The sequence below is a fragment of the Aspergillus melleus genome (assembly GCF_016097325.1).
Source record: "Aspergillus melleus strain CBS 546.65 chromosome Unknown contig2, whole genome shotgun sequence".
In the NCBI taxonomy this organism is placed as follows: domain Eukaryota; kingdom Fungi; phylum Ascomycota; class Eurotiomycetes; order Eurotiales; family Aspergillaceae; genus Aspergillus; species Aspergillus melleus.
In genome coordinates, this window is record NW_025763371.1 from 4,070,607 (window position 1) to 4,091,567 (window position 20,961).

Genomic DNA, 20,961 nt, shown 5'->3' on the forward strand with positions numbered 1-20,961 from the left:
AAAGAAGGAAAGAATGGAACCAAAGACAGGAATCAGAATGAGGAAAAATCAGAGGGAGAGAAGCGGTATTTATTGCATATACGTCGCTATCCTGCGAGTTGGGCAAGTCGCTGGTCATTACTCACCCCGTCCTTTTTGCCCGGGTGAGCTATTAGAGCAGGTAAAGTAGTATGCCCTAGTAAGAAGGTCTGATGTGGGAGGTAATCCTTTGGATGTCGACACCGGGCATTTCAGGCGAAAAAAAACGACGGACAGTGTAATCCGAATACCCAGAGCCTCATCCATCGCGAGAATACCAGGTTAACTGGGCTGAACAGGTCGTAGATTTTTTCCGAGGCAAATAGGGCGCGCGCCGCATGACGTGCAGCTAAGGACAGTCAAGATGGTGCGGTCGCGGAGTATTCACCCCCCTCCTACTAAGTACGTAATTGGCGGTGGACCTTGCAGGGGATTAATCGCTGCCTAAGGTCAGTCTGTCAGTACGCAGTAAGGAAGGTAAGAGGAGAGAAAAAGCAAAGAGATTCGCGGGAAATCTCGCCAACATCCCCGCCGCGAACTTGTCGCCTCATTCTTTTGGTCGCGTCTGCTCTCGGGCACGGCTGATTGCAAGTGACTAGATTGAAACGGAGCACGGAAGACTATGATCCGAGCTGCGAGAGATCGGATCAAGAGAAGGAGCGAGAGAGCTCCAGGGACAGCTCCGTGCAAAGGATGGAGGATGCGAAAGAAGCACGGACGTCCGGAGTTAGGCGTAGGGGCTGTGGGGGCCTTTCCCGTTGCTTTGCTCGGACGAAGTGGAGACATCATTATTCTTTCTGATTTATTATCGAATATTGATGAATTGATCCAGCATCCGACTTGCTCCGACCCCTGCGCCAATCACTCCCACCATCCGGTGTGATGGGCATCGCAGACATGTACATGTCCGGTATTCCAGTCCATTGACCTGCCCTAGGCAACACAGCCACTTCGACGGTGGTGGGGGAGATGCCAGGAACTACTACCTTAAACCAGGTATATCCATGCCAATTCTCCTAGGGTAAAGCCCGTCTGGTTGTTGCTTAGATTCGGCAGAGTGTACGATGTACGCCGTCAGCTTGCGTGGAAATCTTTTTTTTCTTTTGCTGGAATGCATATCCTGGTAATCATCTTCCACGACGCCCGTTGAGACGATCGCATTCGCAGGTGATCCCCAGATGACACATAGGGCACCTGCAAGTCACAGGGCGTGATATCCCCCCTATCTCTTCCGTACGGAGTTAGCATGTCATAAATGTCCGTCATTCGAACGTTGACGTTGTATTACCCCGTACAGTTAGCAGTATCTGCAGTCTGCACGCAGCAGCAAAATGAGGCGTGGGGAGAACGCCCGTCACGGCTGGTTGCTGTCGTCCGACTGCGTTTCAAGCCACTCTCGGCGCACGCCGAAGAGAAAAAGAAAAGAGAATATAATTCATCATAATAATGTGTTCATTTCAATCAAAAGTCAAATCACAAACCATCAATCCATCGGTTGAGGCACTGCTCAGCGACGTGTTCCATGAATGCTTGAAAGACTCGGCTGCGCCACACCTCCCCGAGAACGGCCCGCTGGGTCGGCCAAACTCCATCTTCCTCTGCTGTCCAGACGGTCTGGATTTCTGCCAAAGATCCTGTGCAGCTGCAGGAGAAGGCTCTCGGGTCGAGGAGCTAAGCACAAAGAGGAGTTTGTCGGTGTTCAGGATCTAACACCACCCAAACTAAAGTCGCAGCACCTCAATTCATTATCTGTTTTGCTTAATTCGTCGGATACCCACCAAACTATATTTTATGTATCCCAAGTGCCATTCTAAACAATCATCAACCAGCACAAAGCCTCCCACGTAACCAGAAATCATCTCTAAGACGTGATTCACCTTAACACAACACGTGGTGTCTCGAGAGTCTTGCCTTCTTCTACATACGAGTCATTACCGGGGAGCCTTGTCTTGCTGGCACTCAAAGCCTTATCGGCTCCGGTCGAGATATTCGCCACTCTGACACCCGGTCGGATACAAGCGGCAACATGCCAAGACGTGCCTGCACTATTTGTTTCAACATGAAGTTCATTGTTGGTCCCTGAGTGTGCTGATGGGAGCTACCCTGCATCGTGGCGGAGTTGCCAGTCGAGAAGGAGGGGAGACTGCTAAACGCTAACTAGTCCATTCATTGCTGATGACATCACCCGCCAACCGGGGATGGCGTTCTAGAACCACCTTGCCTGGTCAAGGGTTTGATGGGATGGAGATGGGAGGGTTAGTGTCGGTGCCCAATGTTGGGATTTTCGGTTTCTTAGGCCGGCAATCGCCATGGCTTAGCAGCTAGCTTGAGTGTGAGGGGCTTGAGGGATCTGGGGAAGAGAGCTTGGGATGTTCGATGTAGCGCAATCATATCCCTGTGACGGGCGAAAGGGCGGTGTTACAAAGTCCAATCTGTGCAGATCTTTCGCGCCCAGAATGTGACTCACGCAAAAGGGTGAAGTGCGAATGCATGGATTATACGATGTTACACGTACGGTTTTGGGGATGATGCAGATTGAGAGTCCAGATCTTTAAATGACGAGTGGTATTCCAGGGATGGATTCTAAGGCCCCCCGGATGGTGGGTCCCTTCGATTTTCAAGAAATCCATTTCTTCTACGATGGGTGGCGATATGGACTGCTGCATGGGTGCAACCAACCGGCCATATCCAACAGCGGGTTTCCGAGACTTCTTGACCCTCGAGGTTTGATGTAGAATCTGCAAAGTCGCAGAAACCGGGACAGAAAAAAGGCCATGGCGCCAAAGTCTGGCGATCGAGTTTGAACAAGGGGAATCGAAATTTTGTTTTTTTCTTCATTCAGGGGAATCTATGCACAGGCTGTGAGATGTGCTCGTACATCCGAGAACCCTATAAATTTTTCGCTGCGTCTTAATGCAAAATCCACCCATGGATCGGAAACCCAGAAAACACCAAACAACCGCGTCGACCATTCCATTCGTTTAGATGTGAGTGTCGTAGGGGATAGGAGTGATGGTCTCGGGGGTGGTGCCCTCAACGAGGTGGGCCTCACGGGGCTGGACGGCCTGGCGCTTGAGGTGGAGGTGGATGCCCTGCTCCTTGGCCTGGCGCTTCTTCTGGGCGTTCTCCTTGACACGCTTGATGAAGTCCTCACGGGAGCGGGAGTGCTTGACGTGCTCGATGCGGACGTTGACGCGCTTCTCGAGGTAGCGGTTGCCGACAACCTTGTAGAGGAGGACACCGACGGAGGACTTGGTCACGTTGTAGACGACACCGGTCTTACCGTTGTAGACCTTGTAGGGCATACTGTTTTCCAATGTCTCAGCAAAAAAACGACCCAAAATTTCCTTCACGATTTCAATCGAGACGTAGCGCGGGCGGGAATTCAAACTGACCCCTTCTGAACGGCACCGTTGACCTTGATATCAACGATATCACCGACCCTAGAAACATTCATTCATATCAGATCCTGATCTCCATATCCATTATATCATCCATTTCGGCGGGAGTGAAATTTTCGGCGTACCGGTAGGTCTTCAGGTAGGTCGACAGGGCGATTTGGCCGTGCTCCTTGAAGTTACGGCTGAAGGCATACTGAAAAAAAGCGTCAGCGCATGACTCCCGACCGAAAAGCGCATTTCCATCATGTTGACAATCGACATACCCGAGTGCCGGATCTCAAACCGTGCGAGTGACCCATGTCGGCGGTGTTGGTGGTGCTGGAATTGGGAACTTGTCGACAACGAAGAAGTGCCTCACTCTGCCGCCCGTAGGGTTGTAGACTTCTTCGGATGCTTAGTGCGCGGTTCTCCACCTCCCAGGGCTAACCCTTGCGCTAAGCCGATTGCGGCTCCACTCTCGCTCGCTTAGCTCCGCTCTCCCAAAAGGCATCTTCATCTTCTCATCTGTCGCGGACTTGGTCAAGCTTAGTGTGTTCGACAACCTCGCGACAACGCCCAATTTGCAGCCATGGCCCCCGTCCCGTGAGTATACAGCCACGTCGAGTGTGATGCGCTGTTTTCGCAGTCGTCTAATTATCATGTTCTTTACAGTCGCGTCTACTCCAAGACCTACAAGGTCCCCCGTCGTCGTAAGTTTGCCTCTGTTGAAATGAACTTGAAGTTGAAAATTTTTTATGGAGACCGACAAATGCTAACTTTGCGCAGCTTTCGAGTCGGCTCGTCTGTTAGTACTCTCCGGCCACTAATCAGAAGCGTGCTTCTGTTTATGTCGTGTGTTCACGTCTCTAACCTGGTTGGAATAGTGACTCGGAATTGAAGATTGTCGGCGAGTACGGCCTGCGCAACAAGCGTGAGGTGTGGCGTGTCCAGCTCACTCTGTCCAAGATCCGTCGTGCTGCTCGGTATGCGACCCCGAATTCCCGGAGAATACAATTATCGCGGAGGATGAATAAGAAACTTGCGGAAGGATATGGAATCAGAAACAGGAGACTAACAGTTCTTATCTAGTGAGCTGCTCACCCTCGACGAGAAGGACCCCAAGCGTCTTTTCGAAGGTAACGCTTTGATTCGCCGTCTGGTCCGTATCGGTGTGCTCGATGAGTCCCGCATGAAGCTCGATTACGTCCTGGCCCTCCGTGTCGAGGACTTCTTGGAGCGTCGTCTGCAGACCTGTGTCTACAAGCTCGGCCTTGCCAAGTCCATCCACCACGCCCGTGTCCTGATCAAGCAGCGTCACATCCGTGTTGGCAAGCAGATCGTCAACGTGCCTTCCTACATGGTCCGCCTGGACTCCCAGAAGCACATCGACTTCGCTCTTACCTCCCCCTACGGCGGTGGCCGCCCTGGACGTGTCCAGCGCAAGAAGGCTGCTGCTGCTGCCGGTGGCGGTGACGGTGACGAGGAGGAGGAGGAAGAGTAAATTCTTTAAATATGGAGTAAGGACGGGTTTCGCTATGGAACACAAAATTTTGGGGGCTTCCTTGTGACTGCAGCATAGCGTATCATGTTGTACGATCATGCCATTCAATGAATCAAAAATTGGCCTTACGGCTGCATTCCGAAACCCGAACACTGCTATAATTCTTGTCTTCGTACTCCGTAGTGTTCCGTAATTGTTCCTTCATCTGCCCCAGACTATCCCGTTCATATCACCCCTTGAACCCCTCTGATAAGAAATTTCCAAAATAAGACCCAACGCCTTTCCCCACATTTTATCGTACATCGTGCTAGTTCGTCGATCCCCAGGCCGATTTATTCCCCAACACGCACTAGTCCCTTGAGCACCTCTTCGGCACTTCTGTACCATCGTCCCATTTCCTCCAGCCCGTCGCTTTCACCCTCCTGCTTCTTTCTCTTAGCTTCCCGCGCCTGGACCACGGCTTCTGATTTCCTTTTCTCAAGCACCGTGAGCTCTCGTTCTATAGTTTCAACCTCCCTCGTTTTCCGGGGCAGAGTGTTCTGTACCGCGGCAAGTTGCCGATCAAGTGCTGCTAGTTCTGCCTCTTTCTCTGACAGAAGATTCAACGTTGCGGGAAGTGGAAGGTTCTGCGACGACGATAGATCCATATTAGCAACCTGCTTGGCGCGCAGACCCGCAATCGTGGATTCGAGATTTTCAATGGATTCAGGGAGTGTCGAGAGTTGAGCCATCTGAAGCTGAACGTTCTTGTAGCCTGTCAGGGAATCTGATGTTAGCTAACCCCATCCCATTCCGCAACGGTTGGCATTTGAGCATGGGGATAACTCACGCCTTGAAAGATCACGACCCGTCTTCTCCATTTCTTCAATCATCACTCGCACTTCTTCTTTGCGTGCCCGCAACTCGGCCTTCACCTCCGCTGAGTGCGCCTCTAACTCGACGTTCTCATTGTGGCCGACCACGAGCGGCGGATCACCGACGATCGCTCGTAGAAATTTCTCTTTCGTGACTTGTTCGACGTAGGAGAATCGGAGTTTCGAGAACAGTTCCTATTTTCCGGCCTTTTGTTAATATCTTCCCATGCATACGTGAAACCAACCGAGGTCGCACCTTGTAGTGTGTCAGATCGGCCTCGAGCGAGGCAGGCGTGGGATTGTCGATCGTAGAGACATCGGAGTTTCGCTTCGACGGGGTAGGTGCTGAATTGTCCGGGGAGAAGATTGGCTCGCTGATGCGAACAATCGCAAGGTTCGTGTCTAAATTGCCGCTATCTTGCTCCAATCCTTGGAGTTTCTCCAGGATGTCGGTATGGGAGACGTCTGACATTGCGAGACTTCAGCTATTTGCGCGCAGTTGAGGTCATATGAGGCTTTCAATGACTGCAGTAATAAGAAATTCGGCTAAAATATATGATTGTTGTAACCAAGCGTATCCAAGAACCGAAGTGGGAGGAGAGAATCGCGTCGGCAGAACGGGCGGAGATAAACAAATGTCAGATGCGACCGCTCGATCGGCGCCGCGGGCGGTGAGACCAAAACAGCCCGCTGATAATGAACCGGTCCAGACGGCCAGTCAGTTCTTTCCTCCTTGCGTCTTTACTCTTTCCATCGGTGACTTTAATGATGTGCTTGGTTCTTTCTGCTGGCTGCATATTGTGACGGGTCATCTTGCTACCTGTCAGTACCTGTTATTTCGCTCCATCTCTGGCCTGACGCTCGACTGCCCTTTCTTGTCATCTCTCCACGGCAACCTGCCGCCGCCCATCTTTGACGATGCCTCCTAATCCTGGGAGCGCAATCGGCGACGTCAACAACGATGACTATGTGGCTCAGGTACTTGCGGGTGAAGCGCGGGATAGCTCTCTGAAATATTCGACTCAGGGAATGGGAGCTTATATGCCTAAACGGTGAGAACTTTATTTATTTTTTTAGCTCCCCGCGTTGGAATTGCTGAGCTGATGTATGGAATTATTTATAGACCTACCGGCGCCGCTCCGAGACCGAATACACGATTCTTACGTCATATCATTAAAGAAACGGATAATCATAATGCAGCCTTAAAGCGAAAGGAGGAGAGGGAGGCAAGGGAACGGATGCGACAGCTGCGAACCCAAGCAGTTGCGTCTTCGCACGACGCTACCAAACCCCGCCATCGCCATTCTAGAACCGACGATCGAAGCTCACGACGTGAACGGAATGACGACCGTGATGAAAGACACCGGTCGCATCGACGCAGGCATAGAAGTCGTTCAGCATCTACGGACAGGGAGCGTTCCAGTAAATATCGCCATAGACATGGTACGGAAGAAGACCGCCATAGATCATCCCGCAGGAGTCGTCGACATCGGTCCTACTCTCGATCGCGAAGTCGCTCGCCTAGGGACGACAGGGACTCATACTCTCGCAGTCACCATCGACGATACCAACAACGTTCCAATTCCCCCCAACGGTCGCGGTCGCGGTCGAGATCTCCCCGAGCGAGGGAAAGTCGACGGGAAAGGGACAGACACAGTGAACGCAGCGGCCGGCATCGCTCCCGTGAACGCGAATCATCTCGAAAACATACCACCGCTCGCAAGGAATCATCTGCCGCACCTTCCCAGCAGAACGGATATGACACAGACCCTTTGGAGGATTTGGTCGGGCCTCTTCCCCCGAAGGGAAATGGTTTCGATGAAAATGTACCAATTCGTTCCCGCGGCCGAGGTGCTTACAGGCCCAATGCCAGCAACATCGATGCGCATTTCGCCGCCGACTATGACCCCGCACTGGACGTCCAACTAGAAGACGAAGACTCGACTGCGAAGAAGTCCACTCGCCGCCCGGTTCCTGGATTGATGACTGGAGATGATGACTGGGAACTTGCTCTTGAAGCGGTCCGGGATCGAGCACGTTGGAGACAAAGAGGCGAGGAACGATTGCGAGAGGCTGGGTTCAATGATTCGTTTGTGGAGCGGTGGAAGAGCAACACTACCCCTACAGCGGCAGCGGACGACTCCGAGGGCAGACTTGAAGACGTGAAATGGTCGAAGAAAGGAGAAGGCCGGGAATGGGACCGAGGAAAGTTTGTTGATGATGAGGGTCATATCGATGTGAAAGCCTCTTGGTAGCCGATTTACGAATTCAGCATATTATCTGGGGTTCGGGCGTTGGACTGGGTTGTCCTTTGTTTTATCTCTGAAGCAAGGTTGGTGAGACTGAATATTGTAACGATGAACATGAATCATGAGGCATACTTTCATTGTTTAGAGGCTTAAGTTTGTGTCCGAAAGGACGACTTAGAAATATATCTCCGCATAATCAACTACACCGATAGCATACAAGCCAACCCACCAAGCCTTGATTAATTCGCCATTATCTCGATTTACCTCAAGAGCAACCAGAGTAATAAGCTAGAAACTTCGAATAATCCATAAAAACACCCTGAAGTACCATGACCAAATACAGATCGCCATCGACGTGCCAAGACTCGAGCTGCCCTTATTCCGCGGCTTTGTCAGAGTGCGGAATGCGACATGGGCGTCTTGCCTCGTCCGCGCCAAAATCACATCATACTTTGACGCATGAGGAATCTAGAAGCCACTGTGGCCTTGTGGATTGTGGATTGATTGATAAGTATATTAGGCGGGATAACTGATCGTATAGCTTCTCTTCGCTTTTATGATCTTCTGTTTCTTTATCTGATCTTGTCATTGACTAGCCTGCCTACAACTTACACACTGCGGCGCTTGCTACTTACCTTACTTGATTGAATCCTCTCAGACATCAGACTGCGAGGAACTACAGCTACTCAGGTCCGGAATATGACAGACGCTTGGGCTTTCACGTACCCTTCTCCCCTGGAGGGATATGAGAACCTAGAGCCTCTCTCGGAGTAAGTTCTACGGATACATTTCGCTCATGAACCCTTGCGCTCAAGCAAGACACCGAGATCGCATGTTTAATTATGAACATATACTCACAAAGAATAGCGAGAGGAACGAAGACGGTAAATCGTTGAAAAACCCGCAGCATGGCATCCTGAGTAAAGCGTACGAGGAGTTCCCGGATCCGCTGGCGAAGGATAGACAAGGGGGGTTTGATGTGCATATTTATCATTTTCAGGTACGTTTGTTGGTTGCTTTTCTGGCTCAGGAGAGTGTGTGCATGAGAGAGAGAGAGAGAGAGAGAGAGAGAGAGAGAGAGAGAGAGAGAGAGAGAGAGAGAGAGAGGGAGACAGACAGGATGTCTAACAAAAAGATCCGAACAGAATAACCCCGACCAAGTAGCCTACGCAAAGGCGCTCTGGGAACGAATCCGACGTGAATGTATGTAAGCCGGAGCATTCTTGCTCTTCCCATATCCTATCTCTCAAATCCGAGACACAGACACATTCACATGCCTGGTCATCACCTGAAGAGCATGATCTGCTCAAGCAAGCAGCCTTATCGCGGCTCGTCTCGTGGTCTGGTCGGAACGATTCCATTCCCAGAACAAACCCCAATGTCGAGGTCGCCGCTCGCTCGTCTGCATGACTGACTCGATTTATCCACATTCTCATACTCCGTCCCTACTAACCAAACAAACCCATAGTCCCCGAACTGCGCATCTACACATTCTTCGACCGACCGATCGGCCCACACCCCGTGGCCATGTTCGAAGTGAACCTGTTCACGCCGGCCCAGTTCGGGGCGTTTGTGCCGTGGTTGATCCTGCACCGGGGGCCGCTGAGTGCGTTGATCCACCCGAACACGGTGGAAACGGAAGAAGAACGAAATCATACACAGAGGGCGACATGGCTGGGGGAGCGGATTCCGTTGGATTTGAGGGTGTTTAAGTTGTTAGAGGAGAGGCGGAGGAAGGAGGGGGAGGAGAAGGGGGGGAATGTATAGTACATATGTATCGGAGTAGAGGGGATGGGAAAGTAGGGTAGAATACAATGTTCAATGTTCAATGTTAAATTGAAAATACTTATATTTAGGCTGCAACACTTAACTCCAAATTCGAGGAAGCAAAATGCGTCCCACCCGCCCGATTTAAACATCCCAGCTCCCAAGGGTTATAGTTACAAGGTCACCCATCCCGTGCTCATCACTCGGTCGGTCACAACCCATCCGAGAACATGAGTACAGACCGGGTGATCCCTGCAGGGCTGACTGACTCTACTGTGTAAGGACCATCTGGACAGCCGACAGGGCAGATACTTAAATTATGAACGCACTCCGAATGAGAGGTACGACGGCCATCACGGGATCGATCGGGCATATCCGACATGACCACGTTGGACGCTGCCTAGGATTCATTGGTCCTGTTGCGATCATGCTTATCGGCCTTCTGTATGGCGTATTCGCGTTCCCTGCTCGGCCCTAGATAACACAAGTGAATGTACCTAGGGGTCTACGGTGTAAGTCCCCGACGGTTTTGTCGAGAATGTGAAAATGACTAGGGTTCGGCGCTTCCGATCCAACAATAATAGACTACCCCGGTCAGGGACAATGAGGATCGGCAATGGACACCACCTTCCCCCAATCTCTCTTGCTACTTGTATTTCTGCACCTGCACGAGGCAAACCGAGCCAGATGCATTGGCTGTGACACTTTCATCAGCTGCGAGTATGATGTGCAGATGCTGGGTTAGCTCTCATTTGTTCTATTCTCATCCCCCCCCCCTGGCCATCAAGACAGGGGAATGGGAGAAATGGACCCCACGATGGCAATACCACGGCCTGGTCAGGAGGTTCTGATCGATCGATGCTATGTAACCCAAGCCCATCCTGGGAGGTCGAGGTGCAGGAGGAACCGTGATAATCATGTCCCGATGTAGATTCCTTGTCTTTTGCCCGTGACGGGGCTGGCTGGGGATTCTCTTAAAGAGGGAAATGGTCGAGGAGGATTTGTACTTTGTTCTGACCGAAGGATTGATTTCCGTTTCTCGATTTTGTTTGGTGAAGTTGACGAAGGAAGCAATTGCTTTTGCTTGGTCTATTAGGTAGGTTTTCCCTCGACAAGGTCTCGATATTCTTCCCCTTGTTCTATACTTGGGACTGGGTGTTGATATCTAACATAGTCCCATTTACTAGTAATACAACAACTTGAGAATTGCATCCGCATCTATGGATCTAGCAGCAACTTCTCTGCCTGGCTATGTGCTGGACTACGGTAGGTCATGTTGGGCGGATTGAGAATACCACCCTGCGCTAACCCTCAACCCAGCACCGCTGGTCTGGCTACACAGCGAGGACCCGTACCGACCATCCGGTTTCGCCCAGCAGCTCGAACACACCAGCCCGCAGGTGGACTGGAAAGTGGTCGAAGGAGCGCCCTCGCCGCTGACGCTCGACAACTTGGACAAGCTTAATGATCTGGGCAACACGAGCATCTACCTGACGTCCGAAGAAGGCATTGATGCGGACCCGACACCGTCGTGGTTCCTCGGCGCTGATATCACAGCGGAGGGCAAGTCTGATGATGTCTCCTCGTCGATCATCGTGAATGATCACGGTGACGGCACGGTAGATGCCTTCTATTTCTATTTCTATGCGTGAGTGTGACGGACATGTAACGGAGAGAGACAACATGCTCATCGCATTTGAAGGTACAACCAGGGAAACACGGTCCTGGGCATGGAGTTCGGGAATCACATGGGCGACTGGTTCGTTGATCTTACTCAGATACCTCCATGTTGCGTATGTCTGACGAGATTGACAGGGAGCACAACATGATCCGTTTCTCCAATGGAGAACCCCAAGCCATCTGGTACAGTCAGCATGCGAACGGACAAGCATTCAAGTACAAGGCCACGGAGAAGAAGGGCAAGCGACCGATCGCCTATTCCGGAAAAGGCACGCATGCATTGTATTCCATCGCCGGGTAGGTTCATGCTAGTTATCTTCCCTCCGCTCTGCCTTTCCTCCCTGCCATACTAACCCTCCGGTTGTCTATCCAGGAACCACGATCACGCCATTCCGCATCTGAACCTCCCCTTCGGCTTCGTCGTCGACACCACCGACCAGGGAACTCTCTGGGACCCTATCCTCAGCACATACGCATACAGCTACAACGCCGCGGACCAGAGCTTCAAGCCCTACGACGACAGCTACCCGGTCAGCTGGCTGAACTTCAACGGACAATGGGGCGACGATGCGCTCCCGGGCGGACCGGAGCTGTTTGGACAGAAGAAGTACTCCGCGGGACCCAACGGACCCAAATTCAAGACGCTTTCCCGGACCAAGGTGTGTCCGGATGATCCATGCGTTGAGCTTCCCTTCCGGATTTGGAGCACGATCAACTCAACGTCGGCAACGGCCTGAGGAACGGGGACCTTGGCTTAGGACGACGCGGACGAGGATTATGTGGGAACGGGGTCCACGGGGTAAAGGGAAAAGGGGATGGCCGATTCGTCCGGTACGGACCTAACGGTTACTGTACAGGACGTGGGACATGGTCGAATAATCGGACGGATTGATGTGGGGTCAGCGAGAAGGGTTGGGTTTGAGTAACTGGATCTGATCTGTTTGTCCGAAGCGTTGTGTTAGTCCATTATTTGAGTTGCAATGCTAGAGGAGGGTAATTGTGGGAGGGGTGAATGTGTTATAGAAGGAATTGATAGTCATTCCAGCTGTGTCCATCGTAATTCATAAGTATAAGGTGATTGCTCCGTAAGCAATGTCCAAGCGAAGACGGAGTCGAGAGTGGAAGCTAACAGAAGGCGGTTCTTCTCAGGGGTTCCTCTCTCTGGCACGGGATCAGACAAACCCAAACAGGACTAGCGCCGGGGTTCCTGAGCAGCTGATCATGCTGGCCAATGAACGGATGCCGCTCTTTGTCAGGTGGGGCACTGCGCGCATTACCGTCACGTTACCTGGTCGGTGTTTGTTTCTGACGGGAAGGAAAGACATTTTTTTAATTTTATACACAGGACTTTGTCACTGTGTTGGTAGACAGGCGATGTATGTAGGATGCAATAAGACAGGTCATAGGTCTACGCTGTAGAGAGTAGTAGGGACTGACATCAATTCATGCATGCCATATGCATCACCACAGTTTAGCTCCCTAGTGGGAGGTACCCACGTGTGCCTGGAGTTTTGATCACCGTTTATTTAATCAATTATCAGCATTACGGATGTACGGCGCAGGTACAAAGTAGGCACAGAGTACAAACTCTGTTAGGACGAAATTGCAGACCTCCCACGTAATGATGATCCTTATACTCTAGGAAATGTGTAGGTAACGATCTATCAAATGTACAAACCTTGCCGTGTTTGTCACATTTTTGGCCCGACATTCCTTTCACGTAGAGACCATTTGAAATGTTGTCGAGTGTTAGTGTTACCCCTGATTCTCAAGCCTTAAGTCTTCTGGGCATCTCCATGATTGAACAGACTTTGTACCGCACTCCGCACAGAAAGTCAGAAACCGACAGCCCCTCCACATATTAAATACGCCCGTCGAACTAACCGGAAGTGGGGAGCAACAGGTCTTGGGAGGTCGAGCCCCCTGCAAACTTGGCCTAAGGCTGCTTCTTGTCCGTTGCCCCTGAATCTCCATCTTCCGAGCTCAAGGCGAAAAAAAAAATAAACGTTCTCGAGCCTCTTCTCCGCCTTCGTCTCTGTTGCAGCCTTGTGACAGATCAACCAAACGAGCACGAGCTGTGGGAATAGAGAACGCCGGCTTTGGATTGCAGCTCCAAGTGCGAATCTAATTGCTCCATCAAGCTCGCGCGATTCGGATAACGGGGCAAATGAATTAGGAGAGCAACACCTATCCTCCTCATTATCCGTCGTCCGGTCGATCATCATCAATCTTAGAACGCCGCGCTCCTTTCATTTCAACTCGGCTTTCCCTTCCAGCCTGATCGTTTAACTCACTTTTTGCTTTTGGTCTTTTCTTGTCACACCCTTTTCCTTCTAACCGTCTCGCGCCGCATCAGTTGGACGCTGTGAGCAGGCATTTTTACAACTTCTGCGAGAGCTGAAGGCTTTTATCTTTTCCTGATCCAGAAAAGAAAAGGAGAGATATAGGAGCTTCTCCTCACCCTAAACACCTCTACTTCAACTCCGCATATTCTTTTTCAATTCAGTTTCCCTTGATCTTCCAAGCCGCACACGCGGAACTGATCTCGACCGAAGCTTGCTGGGCTTGTGGACGTCAAATTATCGCTAGGCGCATTCCCCCAATCTTATCAATTCTGTCTCGGTTGCGGTTGAATGATCGCACTTGGTTCCTCGGTTCAAGCCTCAGTCACTCAATTCAGGGAAAAAAGAAACGCAACACAGGCGAACGCATTGAATCGCAGCAGCTCGTATACTTAGCTAGATTGAACCCCAGCGCAGTTCTGACACCCCATAATCTGCCAAGACTGTAAGTGTTTTGCCATCTAGTTGGTTCTAGTGTTCAGGAATTTCGAGCAACCTCAACTCTTCAGGAGAGCTGCACCTGCCGCCGGACAAACCTGCGGGCGTGTATTGCAAGGGTTTCGTGCTGACTTATACCCTGCGATTAGCTAGGTATCATTCCCGATCATTCAGGGGAACGGACCGACCTGAAATTGCGCCAGAAGTGAGTCGGTAACGCGGGAAGCTTCTGTCGGCGAAGGAATCTATATCTGAGACAACATTAATTCACTGGTACCCCACTTCTGGGCAAAGTACCCATCCGTGTAACAGCCCGTCGAGTGATTGGAAGGTGCCACCCTGATTTTCTCCCCCAATGTCGACCGCTTCATCTAGACCCCATACGCCGGGTTACCCTCAACCTCCCGCCGAACCCCTTCCTGAGAATGGTGATACCACCAAAGACCAAAAAAGAACCTCGTCTCTCAGCTTCCTCCGTCGCTCCAAGTCTACCGATATCCTAGGTGAAAGAAGATCCTCCGGAAGCAAAAGCAAGAAAATGGGCAAACCTCAAGCGACGGAAGAGGACATCCGTCGCCAGCGCGAGTCCATGGTCCGACAACCTCCCCGTCTGCCCGATTTCGCACCTCCCCCGGTCCTCGAGACATTCGGTGGTGATGAACGCCGCGACACCGTCGCTGCTCTTTCCAACCAGAACTTTGCGTCGCAGCAACAGGCTCGCAGCGCCGTGAGCACCCCCGTGGCCCCCGATTACGACCCCTATGCGCGCACCGAGAGCATGACACACCGTGGACGGTATAGCTACGCAAGCAGTGCTGTGAGCACCGTCAATAACCCCCGCAGGCTGCGTCGCCGCAAGGATCCGACACCCTACAAGTGAGTGGTACCAGGGAAAGATTGGATCGGACGGAGGATCAGGCGCTAACATATCTTCCAGTGTCCTTGTCATCGGTGCTCGCAACTCGGGAAAGACCTCATTCCTCAACTTCCTCAGAAACTCATTGGCAATGCCACCTCACAAACACCCTTCTCGCCCTCTGGACGAGTTCGAATCCTATCATCGTCAGGCCCCCGCCAACGAAGGCTACTCGTCTCATTATCTCGAAACGGAAATCGACGGAGAACGCGTCGGACTGACCCTGTGGGACTCGCAAGGATTGGAAAGAAACATTGTCGACATCCAGCTGCGTGGTGTGGTGGGATTCCTTGAAGGCAAATTCGAGGAGACCCTGAGTGAGGAAATGAAGGTGATCCGCTCGCCTGGCGTGCGTGACACCCACATCCATTGTACTTTCTTGATCCTTGATCCGGTACGCCTGGACGAAAATATCGCCGCCGCCGAACGTGCCGCTCAAGGAACACCCAAGTCCACCGATTCTCCCGTTGTCGGCATCCTTGACGAATACCTCGACATCCAAGTTCTCCGCAAAGTCGTCGGTAAAACCACGGTCGTCCCGGTCATCAGCAAAGCCGACACTATTACATCGACCCACATGTCCTACCTAAGGAAGGCAGTTTGGGATAGTTTGAAGAAGGCCAACATCGACCCTCTCGAAGTGCTCGCCCTCGATGAGCAAGATGAGTATACGTCTTCCGAGAGTGCTGATGAAGACGAGGAGGAAGTTGATGAGGAGGCCAAACCGACCGAGGATTCCAGTGCTGAGCCTGCTTCAAATGAAGAGGGTGCGGCGGTGAAACCCCCCGGATCCCCATCCGCTCGAAGCCAGAGTTCTCGCAAATCATCAGGATCCCAGGTCGCCTCTCAACTTTTGCCGTTTACGATACTGTCGCCTGACCCGCACTCGTTGAAATCCAATGACGAGCCCGTCGGTCGAAGGTTCCCCTGGGGCTTTGCTGACCCTCACAACCCTGAGCATTGCGATTTCCTCAAATTGAAGGAGTCGGTGTTTAGCGAGTGGCGGGCTGAACTGCGTGAGGCCAGTCGCGTGATCTGGTATGAGAACTGGAGAACGAGCCGTTTGAATCGCAATGGCCCTAGTGCTGCCGCCGCCGCCGCTGCTCCGCAGAAGAAGACGTACAGTGGCAGAATGGGCCCCCGCTGAATGTAAGGGGGCTCAAGTACTGATTCATATTGCGTCATGTCATCTTTTGCCCGTTTGGACGGCTTATTTGAAATTTTCCATCCCTCTCCTTTCCCCTTTACTTCTTCATGAAACAGATGTCACATCCTACTTTTCGTTTCACCTCTTGCATCCCCAAGATTGCGGTCTAAAATACCAATCCGATTGTCGAGATTTGAAATGCAACAGAAAGTGAGCATGGGTCTCTGGTTATACGTTTTCCTTCTCCATCATGCAGTTTTCTTATCTGATTCTCACTTGAACGTGGAATGATCCCAGGTTCCACTCGGAACAGCTTCGGACTATTCGGACAGCTGCTGGACTAACGACGAGAGAGAGAGCAAGAACAATTCTTTCGAACACTGGCATTCCGTTCGTGCGCAGTGAACCCCACCGGCATCTTTGGATCCTCCTTGGATTTGAACACTGTTGTTTTACGATTCCTCTGCAAGCTTAGTTGACAGAAGCGCCTGAGATTTTTATACCACCTAGCGTACTAATTACGATGTCACTGTCGATGTTCCAGCGTCTCTGATTTAGGACCGACTCGTGTTGGGTGTATCCGATGGGCACGGTTATCTTCATGTTTTCTTTTCTCTAATCCATCTCATCTTGTCATTCCTCATGTGCGATCTCTCTCGAGTTTCTACTTCCATTACATGTATTCCTGGTCCTATTAAATTCTCTTTCCTTTCTGTCGGAATATGCCGTCTTTGTCCTGGTTGTGCCTCTAATGACTGGTCTCGAGCCCACGTTCTATTATTTCTTTTCTTAGTTCCGATTGCTTCCTAAGGAGGTTTCGGACGATCATGTTGTGAGCATGGAATCATGTGCTGTTTTTACTTATCAATGAATTTCTACAACCCATGCGACTATCATTTCCCCGCAGATCGCAACATTTGTAATAGCTCAAGGACCCCAAGACCTGGTGGGCAGAAAAAGCAGGCAACCAGATGAGATTAGTAAGCGGATGTATCTTGGCCAAGATCGCCCAGACATGGAGTAGAAGAACTCTCATCATCATCATCATCTTGAGACCCCATCCGTTGTCATCTCGGGTCATATATAGATGCCCTCATCCATGTCACTTTCATGCCCAATATCTGAATGGCATGACTACAGCTCGACCCTTTTGGCCCCATCAGTCTGTTGCACGAGCAGAAGGCTGCACCGCTCAATGCAAATCATCAAGAGACGAAGAACCGAGCAAATAAGGCTGAAGGAATGCGCGCGACCAATGAGCGGAGGCGTGGTGGCCGGACTTGCCGCGAAGAATGGAGTCAAGAGCGAAGAGCGAAGGGATTGTGCATTTTTCAAGGGAGCGCCTGGTGGACTGGTGCGACACCGTCCTGCTAGGATACGAGGCGCTAACGCAGCAAAGGGCCCAAGCGGAGGTGGATTCAGCTCCCATGGCAGGTCATTCGCGAGGGAGCTGACCACTGGACCAGACTGACCAGGGGCAGTCCAAGGAATTTTAATCGATCCGTCCGTCAGCTTCAATTCTGAGACGATGCGGCTCCTCGACGATTAATATTGTCGCTCGCGTCCCGGGACTGTGGTTCCTGCCATAAATAATTCAGTCAGCGCGTATTCTGCGGCGAGTGACCAGTGTGCCTTCGAGGTTGTTCTTGTTTGAAGTTTCTCTCCCCTTGACGCTGACCCCTCCGACGATCAGTTCGTTCATCTCTGTTTATCGGTCTGTTCGCGCTTGCTCAGCTGCCCTCCCTCCTCTCCCCTCTCGCTCTCCCCGGGGCCACAAACCCAAATTTTATTATTTACTTGCGACCGGGTCGCACTTTGAATTGCAATTTTTGTTCATTGCTCGTTCACCTTGAATTGTCTCTTTTTTTCCTATCACAGGCTCGGTCGCTGTTCTTAGCTTCTAAACAGCATCTAAATAACTGTTGTCGTCTCGTTTGAGTTCATTGCCATCCATGTCACTCCAGGTCGGCGACCCACGGTCGCGCGGCCGTTCCAAGTCCCCAGGCGGCCGCATCCGTGACCGTTCCCATTCTCGCGATAGTAGACTGCCTTCTCCGGGACCGGATGCCACCAGATCCTCTTTTCTAAACCCAGACCTTGTGCGCGAACACCTGCGGTCGCGTTCCAGAAGCCGAGGACCGAACACCAGTCGCAGCCATCGCAGCAGCTCTCGTTACCGACCTACAGGCTCGGACTCGGACCACGATGACAGAAGCTACATCCTGCGCCCCGAACGAAACCGCGACGACTATTATCTCTCCGATGCTGCGGAGGGTAGATCCGCCAAGCGCAGCGGCAAGTATGCGCGATCGCCCAACCTTCGCCCCGTTCGTTACGATGACTCTTCGGATGAGTCTTTGGATTCGGAGGATGACGCCCTTGCCTATGGAGATATACCGGGGAGAGCGGAGCGTGGATACTACGGATATGGAGCGTCGCCTCGTGCATCCTCCTCGCAGGTCGAGGCAGCGCAGATGTCCGGGGCGTTGAATGCAGATCGGCTCTTCAACAATGGCTCATCGCGCGCCGAGGAAGACCTCCCGGGTAGCCATCCCAGCTATGCTCGGCCTGGTCCCTACAAGTATGCGGTGCCCTCCCAGTACGCGCAGGCGCAGCCGGCTTCGCAGTCGAACTGGGCCCCGATTCCAGAGTGCGAGCGACCGGGCTTTGTACCGCCGACGTCGCAGGCAGAGCAAGCAATGCCCGGGGCCTTCCCCCCGGCGTCGACATATCCGGAGCTTTCTTCGCCTACCGTAGCGGCGGGGTTCCCGATGCCTCAGTATGCCAATCTCGAAGGACAGCAGTACGGCACGCGGGGTGGTCGCCCTCTTTCGGTATCTACCACAGCCAACGCGTACACATCTTCGTTGGCATCTCCGACCCAGCAGCGCCATGCATCTGACACCTCTGTCCAACCTGGGTATGCCAAACCGACCCCTTACCAATATGCGCAGGTGGACCCTAAGGTCAAGTACAGCTCCAAATCCTCGTCCAGTGCCGTGTCATATTCCACACAGCCCCAATATCCCAAGGCGGAAAGTAGTCAACCCCAATATTCAAATGTCAGATATTCTGCAACGCCTCAATTCTCCAAGGCCCAGACCAGCCGTCAAGATAAAGAGCCCCAGTTTGTGGAGATCACTCCAGGAAGCAGGACGGGGAATCGCCCGGCAAGTCTTTCTGTCTCGTCGGCCAACAATCTCTCAGTTGCCGGTCCGGACCCAAGTTTCCGACCTGCCAGTCCTCTGCAAGAGCCGTATAAAGGTACATACCAGAGTATCTCTCCGATGCCGTCACCCATTGTCATCCCTTCCAAGCTGGACGAGGACATCTCTGACCTAGAGCCGCTGGATGGCGGCTCCGATACAAGTGGACGGAGGAAGCATCGGCGGAAGAAGTCCAAAGATGAAAAAGAGCGGAAAGATAAAACCATCGATCGCTCTAAAAGAGACAGTAGCCGCGTTCGACACGAGCGCCACGATTCGAACAGCCGACAGGCCCTTGTGTTGATCTCTCCGTCTGCCAGTCGCAAGAAAGTGTCATTCTATGATGTCGGTCCCGATGCGGTTGCCATGCAGGAAGCTCTAAACAGCCGCAGTATCGACAACAAGGCGATCATCCGCGTCTTGCCTCATTTGACCAGCGAGGAGATGCTGGATCTTCGCAAAGAGTATAAGAACCACGTGAAGCTGCACGGTAAAGGAATCAACCTGGCCAAACACATTCGGCTGAAGCTGGGTAACAGCGCTTTTGGCAAAGTGTGTTACGCCACGGCGCTAGGCCGGTGGGAATCGGAGGCGTTCTGGGCCAACTGCTATTACCAGGCCAGTACGTCGCGACGGGAGCTTCTGATCGAGTCGCTCTTTGGCCGCAGTAACAGCGAAATCCGAGAAATCAAGGAGTGTTTTCGTGACTCCCGCTATTCAGACAGTCTGGAGAAATGCATGAAAGCGGAACTGAAAGCGGATAAATTCCGCTTGGCGGTACTGCTGGCGCTCGAGGAGAAGCGCCAGAGTGAGCGAGATCCTCTTAATATGGATCTCGTTCATCGCGACGTCGAGGAGCTCAACCGAGCGCTCCTTTCGCGGAGTGGCGGCGAAACCGCAATGATTTACATCATTGTCCGCCGAAGCGATTCGCATTTGCGGGAGGTTCTTCGCGCCTATGAGAAGATTTACAACCGGAACTTTGCTCGGTCTATGATCTCTAAATCACAAAATCTTGTGGTAGGTTTTCTTTGAACCTTCTTTTCATTCCGCTATATATGGGTGATCCCTGAACTAACAATCACCAGGGCGAAACACTTGCCCACATTCTCAACGGTGTTATCAATCGGCCCATGCGCGATGCACTTCTGCTCCACCAAGCCCTCCGTGAGTCGCGCACAGGCAAAGAACGATCCGAATTATTGATCTCTCGACTGGTCCGATTTCACTGGGAACCGCGGCATCTGGACCAGGTAAAGACCGAATTTCGCCGGCGGTATGGCGAGCGATTGGAGGAGGCGATTGCAGAGGAGGTGCTACCGACCAGCGGCGGCACCGAATGGGGCGAGTTCTGCATTGAGTTGGCGCGCAGCTCGAAGACGCTTATGAAGAGGGCTTGATGAAAATCTTGGGGGTTAATTAGGGGAGGTATGTGTGTGTACGATTCATGCGTACATACATCC

The 20,961-nt window shown here is 52.1% G+C and overlaps 8 protein-coding genes across 8 annotated transcripts; 6 read left to right on the forward strand and 2 right to left on the reverse strand.

The window, feature by feature from the left end:
- Window positions 1-2,999: 2,999 nt before the first annotated feature.
- RPL21A (60S ribosomal protein eL21) lies at window positions 3,000-3,718 on the reverse strand (the record flags this gene model as incomplete). The annotated part of the gene is made up of 4 exons (XM_046085876.1): window positions 3,000-3,324; window positions 3,414-3,461; window positions 3,545-3,612; window positions 3,683-3,718. The coding sequence occupies 4 exons, from the start codon at window positions 3,716-3,718 to the stop codon at window positions 3,000-3,002; spliced, it is 477 nt and encodes a 158-aa protein (XP_045941839.1).
- A 213-nt stretch (window positions 3,719-3,931) lies between these two features.
- Window positions 3,932-5,050, forward strand: RPS9B (40S ribosomal protein uS4). Its single transcript, XM_046085877.1, has 5 exons — window positions 3,932-4,001; window positions 4,071-4,108; window positions 4,185-4,203; window positions 4,283-4,381; window positions 4,488-5,050. Exons 1-5 carry the CDS (start codon window positions 3,988-3,990, stop codon window positions 4,897-4,899), a joined length of 582 nt encoding a protein of 193 aa, XP_045941840.1. The 5' UTR covers window positions 3,932-3,987; the 3' UTR covers window positions 4,900-5,050.
- Window positions 5,051-5,231: 181 nt separating this feature from the next.
- On the reverse strand, window positions 5,232-6,225 carry LDX57_004218 (uncharacterized protein; the record flags this gene model as incomplete). The annotated part of the gene is made up of 3 exons (XM_046085878.1): window positions 5,232-5,653; window positions 5,729-5,948; window positions 6,010-6,225. 3 exons carry the CDS (start codon window positions 6,223-6,225, stop codon window positions 5,232-5,234), a joined length of 858 nt encoding a protein of 285 aa, XP_045941841.1.
- Window positions 6,226-7,193: 968 nt separating this feature from the next.
- On the forward strand, window positions 7,194-8,008 carry LDX57_004219 (uncharacterized protein; the record flags this gene model as incomplete). The annotated part of the gene is made up of 2 exons (XM_046085879.1): window positions 7,194-7,537; window positions 7,615-8,008. The coding sequence occupies 2 exons, from the start codon at window positions 7,194-7,196 to the stop codon at window positions 8,006-8,008; spliced, it is 738 nt and encodes a 245-aa protein (XP_045941842.1).
- Window positions 8,009-8,701: 693 nt separating this feature from the next.
- On the forward strand, window positions 8,702-9,769 carry LDX57_004220 (uncharacterized protein; the record flags this gene model as incomplete). Its single annotated transcript, XM_046085880.1, has 4 exons — window positions 8,702-8,772; window positions 8,870-9,002; window positions 9,148-9,205; window positions 9,471-9,769. 4 exons carry the CDS (start codon window positions 8,702-8,704, stop codon window positions 9,767-9,769), a joined length of 561 nt encoding a protein of 186 aa, XP_045941843.1.
- Window positions 9,770-10,989: 1,220 nt separating this feature from the next.
- Window positions 10,990-12,186, forward strand: VPS62_1 (Vacuolar protein sorting-associated protein 62; the record flags this gene model as incomplete). Its single annotated transcript, XM_046085881.1, has 5 exons — window positions 10,990-11,035; window positions 11,090-11,417; window positions 11,472-11,528; window positions 11,585-11,746; window positions 11,823-12,186. The coding sequence occupies 5 exons, from the start codon at window positions 10,990-10,992 to the stop codon at window positions 12,184-12,186; spliced, it is 957 nt and encodes a 318-aa protein (XP_045941844.1).
- Window positions 12,187-13,403: 1,217 nt separating this feature from the next.
- aspE (septin) lies at window positions 13,404-17,210 on the forward strand. The gene is made up of 3 exons (XM_046085882.1): window positions 13,404-14,236; window positions 14,379-15,105; window positions 15,167-17,210. The coding sequence occupies exons 2-3, from the start codon at window positions 14,585-14,587 to the stop codon at window positions 16,290-16,292; spliced, it is 1,647 nt and encodes a 548-aa protein (XP_045941845.1). The 5' UTR covers window positions 13,404-14,236; window positions 14,379-14,584; the 3' UTR covers window positions 16,293-17,210.
- A 1,034-nt stretch (window positions 17,211-18,244) lies between these two features.
- Window positions 18,245-20,898, forward strand: anxc4 (annexin ANXC4; the record flags this gene model as incomplete). Its single annotated transcript, XM_046085883.1, has 2 exons — window positions 18,245-20,518; window positions 20,587-20,898. 2 exons carry the CDS (start codon window positions 18,245-18,247, stop codon window positions 20,896-20,898), a joined length of 2,586 nt encoding a protein of 861 aa, XP_045941846.1.
- Between the last annotated feature and the right edge of the window lie 63 nt (window positions 20,899-20,961).

What these genes read in the sequence shown, in the direction of transcription:
- RPS9B (XM_046085877.1), top strand. An exon ending in AAGATCCGTCGTGCTGCTCG is followed by an intron (nt 4,382 to 4,487) that starts GTATGCGACCCC and finishes GTTCTTATCTAG; the next exon opens with TGAGCTGCTCACCCTCGACG.
- aspE (XM_046085882.1), top strand. Translation starts at nt 14,585, where the DNA reads ATGTCGACCGCTTCATCTAGACCCCATACGCCGGGTTACCCTCAACCT. An exon ending in AAGGATCCGACACCCTACAA is followed by an intron (nt 15,106 to 15,166) that starts GTGAGTGGTACC and finishes CATATCTTCCAG; the next exon opens with TGTCCTTGTCATCGGTGCTC.